The sequence below is a fragment of the Belonocnema kinseyi genome, chromosome 1, assembly GCF_010883055.1.
Source record: "Belonocnema kinseyi isolate 2016_QV_RU_SX_M_011 chromosome 1, B_treatae_v1, whole genome shotgun sequence".
NCBI classification, from domain to species: domain Eukaryota; kingdom Metazoa; phylum Arthropoda; class Insecta; order Hymenoptera; family Cynipidae; genus Belonocnema; species Belonocnema kinseyi.
Genome location: NC_046657.1, coordinates 83,119,791 through 83,129,473, shown reverse-complemented (window position 1 = coordinate 83,129,473; position 9,683 = coordinate 83,119,791). Strand labels below are relative to the sequence as shown.

The 9,683-nt window shown below is 39.6% G+C and overlaps 1 protein-coding gene across 1 annotated transcript; it reads left to right on the top strand.

The window, feature by feature from the left end:
• The first annotated feature begins 17 nt into the window (after nucleotides 1-17).
• Nucleotides 18-2,099, top strand: LOC117178421. The gene is made up of 2 exons (XM_033369850.1): nucleotides 18-1,576; nucleotides 1,679-2,099. Exons 1-2 carry the CDS (start codon nucleotides 18-20, stop codon nucleotides 2,097-2,099), a joined length of 1,980 nt encoding a protein of 659 aa, XP_033225741.1.
• Nucleotides 2,100-9,683: the final 7,584 nt, after the last annotated feature.

The following is a 9,683-nucleotide window of genomic DNA, read 5'->3' as shown; positions in this document are numbered from 1 at the left end:
AACTTCCTTATCTCAACATGATCAAAATACCTAGACGAATTCTTTGCACGGAGCCTATAGAGATTCAATTACATGGTTTTTCGGATGCTTCTAAGACTGCATATGGAGCATGTATTTATCTTAGGTCCAAGGGTCCAGATGGCAACATTTACACAAATTTGCTTTGTTCCAAATCTAGGGTTGCGCCGTTGCAGACTCAGTCTATTCCTCGACTGGAACTTTGTGGAGCTCTGGAATTGTCTAGACTATGCTCCAAGGTCACACTCTCGCTTGATTTATCGATTAACAAAATTTATCTTTGGTGCGATGCAACAATAGTATTAGGTTGGCTCAAAAAAGAACCGAGCACTCTCCCAATATTCGAATCGAACAGAGTTAGCAAAATTCAAGAATTGACAAGAACTGAGTCTTGGAGGTATGTGCGCAGTGAAGATAATCCAGCAGATTGTATTTCTAGAGGTGTAGCTCCAAATATATTGCAAGCCTCAAAATTGTGGTGGGAAGGTCCAAATTGTCTTAGAAAGGCCGAAAGGGAGTGGCCGTCAATTTCCTTTTCAATCAAAGAACCACCTGAAGTTAAGCAATGCTACAATGCAGTCACCAAAAACGAAATTAAAGAGAATTATATTATGATCAAGAGCTTCTCAAGTTTTAGTCGTCTAATAAGAGTAGTAGCCTATTGTATAAGATTTATTAATAATTGCAGGTCAAAAAATAAGCGATTGAATGGAACTTTACTTTCGCTAGAACTTACAGAATCACAATCAGCTCTCGCGAGACAATCACAAAAAAAGTGTTTCCCTGCGGAGCTTGAATGTTTAACTCAAAACGAAAAAATTACTAAGGGAAGGTTATCTCTGTTAAATCCCTTCCTAGATGAGCGCGGACTGATTAGAGTTGGCGGTAGGCTTAGTAACTCCCAATTCGACAGAGAAAAGAAACATCCTATAGTTTTGTTAGCAACCGACGATTTCGCAAGACTTCTTTTCAGTAGTGAGCATCAACGATTGCTCCATACCGGTCCTCAATTGTTGCTCTCATCTATACGTGAACGATTTTGGCCCATAGGAAGTCGGAACATGGCGCGAAAGGTGGTAATGGAATGTGTAAATTGTTTTAAAGTGAATCCAAGGTCGGTCAATCCAATGATAGGTGACTTGCCTGAAACTAGAGTTACTCCTTCACCACCTTTCCACGTCACAGGTGTCGATTATGCAGGTCCCTTCATTATAAAGGACAGAAAAGGAAAATTTTCCAAAACCAGTAAATGCTACGTAAGCCTATTTGTTTGTTTTTCCACCAAGGCTTTACACCTAGAGCTTGTCTCTGATGCTACGTCAGAAGCTTTTATAGCAAGTTTGCGTCGTTTTACATCTAGGAGAGGAAAACCCGCTCATATGTATTTCGATAATGGAACAAATTTCGTGGGGGCAAGAAATGAGCTTGAGCTACTCGGTAAGTTCCTACTTCGGGATAGTAACAACTTGGTAGAAAAAATCGAGAATATGGCAATCGCGTGGCACTTCATTCCAGCTTATTCACCGCATTTTGGAGGTATTTGGGAGGCTGGAGTGAAGTCCGTAAAATCTCACCTTAAGCATGTTGCTGGCAATAATATTTTAACTTTCGAAGAAATGTATACTTTTTTGGTTCAAATAGAGGCTTTTCTCAATTCCAGACCTATAACACCACTCTCTCCAGATCCTAACGACTTTTCTCCTTTGACTCCTGCTCATTTTTTAATCGGAAGACCGCTTACTTCAATTGCTGGTCCAGATTTAAGCCATTTGCCAGAAAATAGATTATCCAGGTGGCAATTAATACAACGACTACAGCAGCATTTTTGGGAGAGATGGAGCAAGGAATATATTTCAGAACTTCAAAAAAGAGTCAAATGGAAGCAGCCTTATCCAGAGATTGAGGAGAATTCTCTGGTTTTAATGAAGGACAAAATACTTCCTCCGTTACGATGGAAGTTAGGAAGAATCATTCATCTGCATCCTGGAAAGGACGGAATAGCTCGTGTTGCTACCGTTCGATTTTCTACTGATACTACCCGAGTCGCACTTCATAAACTGTTCCCATTACCTATTGATTAAAACTACGAATATATTTAGTAAAGGACTTTTCTTTTTAAATTGTTCACGTTCAATTATCTTACTCATTTGTTTTCTCTTATACTATACACTTATTTACTAATTTTCAGTTTGTGAAGATTCACTCCTCGCATTGTGTTTTATGTTTTCTTTTTAAAAGGATAGATCTTTCAAGCCGGGGGGTATGTTTTGAATTTAAATTTGAACACAGCAAAACGTATACTGCGCCATCTGCCTGTAAAACACTACCACGACACTGTAATTTTAGTATGACAAAATATATCGTTGTGAAACCACGCACGCATTTTTTGTCTCTTAAAAAACTTGTGAAATCCAGCGTACAAAATACAACAGTGAGTCTGTATCGTACCAATATGATGATGCCAATATGATTAGCTCTGCTTGAAATAGGTGTCAAAATGTTATTCCTCACACCCTCTCCCAAGTTGATTTCCACATAACCTACAATAGGAAGTACCATCCCCGGATAGGGATAATAAACAACGATACCCACAAAAATAAAACACTCCAGCCTCTTTGGGGTGACAGTTTGGAATTTCCTCCGAGATCTGACTACCTACCATTTGATTCGTGTGTAATACATTATTGAAGGACATTCTCTTTTTACTTTATCTTCTCAAGGTGTTTCATAATGCAATTATGTCATAAAGGTTTGGTTGTAACAAACTGTTGGTGGCAGCCGTGGGATTATTTTTTATGCGCTAATACCATCGGCTTTGCTACTAGTGAGTCTTTGTTACTAGCGAACATAACATTATCTGGAAAATTTGAATAAATTATCAATAGAATAATGAAAAGGAGACTTCCGGCGGTGAGTCGGGGCAGGCCTGTTGTGTGTGAGCTGCGGTTGAGAGACGATTTTTGAATAAAAAAAGGTGGAAGTTGGAGATAGGCTGAGTGCGTGTCGAAAGAAGGAGGCCAGGTGAGAAGGGTAATGGATAATAATGAAAAAGAAGAGGATGTTATTGGTTTATTATTGGAGTGGAAAGACTGTTGGAAAAAAAGAGGAATAAAATTGGGATAGAAGAATGGCAGAATTAGAAGAAATGTTGAGGAAAGAGTATAGTTTTAGGCATGATAGATGTGAAGAATGCCAAAAGAAAAGGAAGGAGGAGGCAGAAAGGGAAGCGGAAGTAGAGCAGCTAATAAGAGAAGTTGAAAGAGGTAGTATTGATATTAGTAAATTAAATAAATTATTAGAACTGTGGCAGAAAGTGGAGAGACAGTGCGGCGAGATGGGGAGGTCCCAGTCGGCGGAGGCAATGACTCTAGCACATGCTGCCGTTTCGGTGGCAGGAGGGTTAGAGGTTGCTGATGCGGGCGGGGGTGACTATGGGATGGGTTTGGCAAATCCACCACCTAAAAGGCTGAGTAGAGAGGAATGGGATGAAGAGATACAGTTAAGAAGGGCGAGGAAAAAGACTGTCATAATTAAAGGGTGGAAACTCGTAATAAGAGAAAAGAAGGAAGAATTGGAAGGTTGGATGTAGAACATATTGCAAATAAAAGCTAGGGTGAAAAAACTGGAAAGAGTTGAAGGAGGACTGAAAGTTGGATTTGACAGAGAGACAAGAAGAGGTACAAAAATGGTTAGAAAAAGAAGCGGAAGCATGGAGGATTAAAGGGAAGAGGCCCAGAACGGGGTATCAGAAACTCTGGGTAGAAAATGTACGTCTAACATGGGATGAGCTGGAAGGAGATTTAAAACTTAAGAATGAGAAGGAGGAAAGAAACTTTTTCTCGTGACTATGGAAGAGGAATTCCTAGCAGATAGTGAATTGGTATTGATGCAATGGAATGTTCAGGGTATGACAAGGGCACCTGATTGAAGTTAAGAAAAGGCTAGAGGCTATCTGGAATCAGACAGAATGAGAGTACGGATTACAGTTACAAATAAAAAAGAAAGACAGTGAGGATAATTACATGTTGATCACGGGCTATAATAATATGCCTAATAATATAAAATTATTTTTGAAAAAGCTAGATCAAATAATGGATATCTTAGAAGGACATACAGCAAGATTAATACTGGCGGGGGATCTGAAAGCAAAAATAGGATCAGGCCAGGGAGTGGCGGAATGCAGCTTGGACGAAGAAATGGATTTATGTCTAAAAAATCAGAAGATAAAGAAATACGGCCTGAGATAGGGAAGGAAAGGTAACGTGTATTGGTCACGGGAAAGTACTAGGTGGTGTATTGGATTTGGTCATGGTCAAAATGGAGGAAGGAATAGACAAACCAGAATGGTTTAGGGGACTTCGGATTGCAGCTCAGGAAGGATCAGATCATTTACCAATAATATATCGAGTGGAATGGGGCAAAACAGAAAGAAAAGCAGGAAGGGAAAGAAAGAAAGTACGAAGACTAAAGTGGAAAGAGGAAAAAGAGGAAGAATTCCGTACAGAATGGCTTGAATGTTGGAAGGAAAGAGTTACAGAAGAGAATCCAGATCCTGAGATAAAATGGAAGAACATAGTAGAGACAATTGAAGAAGCAGCAAGGAGGACTGGTATGACAACTAAGGGAGGAGGAAAAAATGGGCGGGAGAAAACGTGGGATATTGGCGAATACAAGTTGAAAAGAAGAGAAACATTTAAGTTGCTACACAGATTTATAGAAAACAGGGATTGGAATAACAAGCAAGCGTACATGTGCAGTAGAAAGGAGCTAGTAGAACTGAGAAAAGGATTGATCAAGGATTGGTTGGATAAAAAGCAGAAGCAGGTAGTAGAGAGTAGAAATATTAAAGAATGGTGGAAGGCCATGAGTTGGTATAGAAAGAAGAGAAGTATGGTGGGTAACACAATTAAAAAAGAAATATGACTAGAACATTTTATATCATTACTGGAGGGACTAGCGGAATTTATAGAAGAGCTGATGAGAAGAAGGGAAAGAAAGAGAAAGAGAGCGAAGAAAAAGAAGAGAGAACTGAAGAAATATTAGAAGAGGATGATTTAAACAAATCGCCAGAGCAAAAGGAAATACTTGCAAGGATAAGGAAGTTAAAAAAAGGTAAGGCTGCAGGAGAGGATGGGATTGTAGCAGAATTTTTGATAAGCATGCCTAAAGAAGGAATGGAAGAACTTATATAATTGATCAAGGACATATGGCACAAGAAGCGATTAATAAAACGATGGCTTACGGCATCGATCTATAATATTCACGAAAAAGGGGATGGGAATTTGACAGGTAACTACAGAGGAATTTCATTGCTGGATATAGGCTATAAAATATTGGCGTCGATAATGGCAGGAAGGTTGAGCGAAAAGTTGGATAAATGGAAGGTTACTTGAAATAACCAAAGAAATTTACAGAGAGACGTGGAATGAAGTAATAGTAGGAGAAAAAGACTGAAAAATTCACAACAAAAAAGGGTATGAGGCAGGGGTGTCCGCTCAGCCCCATCCTATTCAACATCTATATTAACGACTTAGAAAGAGAACTAAGAAGAAAAGGAAATGGAGGCACGGTACTGAGTCCAGGTTCAAATATAAAAATCTATGCATTGCTCTATGCAGATGATGCGTTGATAGTAGCGGAAAGTAAGGAGGACCGAGATAAAATGATTGAGAATGCAGAAAGCTGGACGGAGAAGAATTTGATGAAGGTAAATGTGGATAAAACAAAGATTATGGTGTTTAGGAATGGGGTAAGAATGAAAGAAGAAAGCTGGAAATATAAAAACAGGGAGTTAGAAGTATTAATGGAGTTTAATTATCTTGGATTTAGGTTTACAACTGCAAATCAATACAATGCACACGCTAGGAAGACATCCGGAAAAATGAAGCGATTAATTACTGAGATATGGAGCGAAACAAATAGAGCTGCGGTAACAAATTTGAAGAGAAAACTTTCTTTATGGACTCGACGGTGAAAACGGCGGCATTGTATGGGGTAGAAATTTGGGGATGGGAGAGAAAAGAAGCAATAGAGAAGGTCCAGAACAGATATGTGAAATCGAGCATGGGACTAGGAGAGAACACACCTGATTACATGTGGAAGATGGAAGAAGGGAGAAGAAGTGTGGAAATAGAGGCAAGAAGAAGCGTTGGGGCTTTTATAATAAAGGTACTCTCTATGGAGGAGGATAGATGGGCAAGAAAGTGTATAAAGGAGGAAATAAGGAATATTAGGAATGGCAATCCAACGAGCTGGGGGAGGTCGTTGGAGGAAGCAATGAAAAATATGGGAGACGGATAAATAATTAAAATGATAGGAGAAGGAAAACCAATAGAAAAAATTGTGGCAAGATTAGTTGAGCTGGAAATGATAGCCGAAGCCCAAGACATACAGAAAGATTAGGAAAAAATATAACAATCCAGCTGCTGCAGCTATCATAAAGAGATTTAGAATAATACAGAGATGGAGACATACTGGCAAAAAGAAAAACTAAGGGGAGACAGAAGGAAGTGTGGGCTCGATGGAGATGTGGAAATGCGGTAAAGGAAGGAAAGAAAGGCTTCAAAAACAACAATTGCAGGGTTTGCAAGGTCAAAAAGGAAACAGTACAACATGTAATCGAGTGTGAAGAGGTAATGAAAAAGTTAAAAACACCGGGTAAAGAATGGTGGAGAAGTTGGAGAGAAAAGAATAGACAGGAGGACTGGAGGAAGGATTTACTGGTAGATTTACAGAAGAAAGTTGACAAAGACTTGTGTTTAAATCTGGGCAAGATAGAGGAAATATTGAATGTTAAAAATTATTGATGCAATCTAAATGTGATTTAAGTTAAGTAATTATATAAATAGTTGTAATTAAACTAGTTTGTAAGTGTTCCTATTGTTAATGAAGGAGAAACGGCGAGTGAAGGTGTAAAACTGAAATGTAGCACCAAAGAAAGAATAAATTGAATTGAATTTAATAGAATAATTATTTAGGCCGTCTGGCCGAAATTATTGTTCTACTAAATATAAATTTAGGCCGTTTGGCCGAAGTGAATATTTGGAAGGGATAAAATTGTATTGGCCGCCTGGCCGAATAAACAATTTCTCCAAATAAGAATAACTTACGCAAATTTCCAATTCTCGAATATTCGAAATGATTGTTTTGTGGTGTAACTATTTAGGCCGTCTGGCCGAAATAAGTGCTGAATTTGACAACTGAATATTCAGGCCGCCTGGCCAAAATGGAAGTTTGCTGTTAATAGTCAAGTAATTTGATGTCTAGTCTAAAAAAATAACTGAAGAAACCTTCCGGCCGTCTGGTCGACCCGAGGATTCTCAAGTTAAATCATATCGAATAGGCCGTTTGGCCGAGGAGATTTGATAAAGAGATTAATTTATTAAGATCACAAAATTATTTATTTAGGCCTTCTGGCCGAACTAGATCATTTTTATGGACATTTGCGTTGACCGTCTCGCCGGTCAACGTAAGTGTCCACTGTCACCGACTTAGGCCGCTTGGCCGAAGAAATTGATAGAAAGAACAAACAAAAACGGGGGAGGAGCATTTAAATGGGAATGTAAAGGTTTAAGAACTATCCGACGATAAAATGAACATCACTCCAATTCGCAAACCCAGGCATAGGGCGGGGAGAAAATTCCGAGAGTCTCTAGAGCTATAAAGATAGGGGCAGGTCCTTCAATTGAAGTTTCTAATATAAGCCCTGAGCCATCTACTAGCCCAGCTACTCCAATAGAATCAGTCCCGATTTCTTCTATGGAAACCACTGATCCAGATTTCGGATGCCCGCCTATAATTAATGACAAAGAATTTCAAGACTTTTTTCAAGCTTCCCTCAAAAGAGCCCAAGCCTCCATTGAGTTGGCAAATTACGCTAGACGCGGTTCACATCACATAATACGTTTATTGGAGGCAAAAACTGGTACAAAGAAATTACTTTTGCAACCAACCAAAAAATTAATAAATAAATATCCCTCCTATATCCAATAAAAAAATCAAAGTCACGTTAGTATATATGTTCAGTATTCTCAAAATATATACTTAAGAAGCTCTTCCGCGCTGACCAGAACTGCCGCTTTAGCGAGGGGAGGTTCATGCTGCGTCTCGAGCATTTGATATTCTTTTTCCGAAGATTGGCGAAGTAATGGTTTTTATATTTTCTTTTTTAGAAAAAAGTTCTATTACTTATTGCAATTCTTTCGCGCTGACCAGAACTGACGCTTTAGCGAGGGGAGAATCACAATGCGTCTGAGCATTCGATCTTCCTTTAAAGAAAAAAAGCAGAGTAAATGTATTTTAGAAATAAGATCCAATTACTGCCTGCGTCTCTTCCACGCTGTCCTGAGCAGGCGCACTGCCTTTTAAAAACCTTCACTCCTCATGCCTAAAATGAACCCTGATCTGATGGAAAACATAAAAAAATCCGGGGTGGTAAAAAGAGGAAAACGAGCTAAAACATCTCATGTAAATAAAATCCCTGCTCGCTCCATAATATACAATAATCTGGCAAAGCCTTTGAAAAAGGTCGTCCCCATTTCAAAGGTAACATCGACAGTTCGCCAGGCTCAGCCAGGCTCTGAAAAAGCACCCATAGCTAATATAGAGGTCATAACTATTGACCCCCGCCCCCCTTAGGAGAAGCAATCCAACAAAGGAGATTGGCTATTAGGGAAGAAGGTCCAACCAGTAGATGGCAAGCAGAGCCTACAGAAATAGACTACTCAATTAATTCGGACACCGAAACGATAATAGAGAACCTTAATATCGATACCGATTGAGAGAGATTCTCTAAGTAGTCGATTGGCAGTCTTCATCTAAAGGGCATTTATTTCCGGATTCTCATCCTTGCTATGGTCCTGATCCCTGACTTCCGAGGTGAAATTGCTACCCTGGTTTATAACGAATAAAAAATTTCCGACGGTTTATTTAACGAAACCAGTTTGGCAGAGATGTACGACGTGTATTCTGCTAACAGTCAGATGATAGACTAGTACATAGTAATTGGTACAGAATATGAACTTGCAGAAAAGTACCTATCATATACCGGAGGTCAACGGAAAGAAACGTAAAAAGGGCTATGTAAGCGGAACGCCTAATCTACCACAGCTAGAACAAGCCGGCAACAAAGAAAGAGAGGCGACACTAAGATCAACCGCGGGCAGGCATCCAATAGATGAAGAGCGATGCTTTACGACCCGGAGAAACATCAACACCAAGGTTTCTCTCAAGCCTAAAGATCTGGCTGAAATGGATGACGAGCTTCGTGGACATTTTTCCGGTGAATCCGACCTCTGGGCTATCAATTATTGTGTGTATAATGCAGCGAGAGCTTTAGCCGATGCGAACCGTAAAACAAAACCAACGGCTGATGATAAGACCAAAAGACGAGTGCATCAACTTGCCATAAAGATAGGCTGGCAAGACAGTACGCGTCCCGCATTCAATGTGAGATTGACTACATCACATCTGGCAGGAATTTTACCGCCAAGGTTCGAAAGTTCGCGCGCGAACTCCGGACCTGTTATCACACACTTAAAAAGTCAAAGCTGCTGACCATCAGTCAGCATATTGTTGAGAGAATACGGATAATATCTGACGCTAAGAGAAGTCTAGAGCGGAGGGAGAGATGGGTCAGAGAAAATCAACAGTTTCTCTCTGACCCA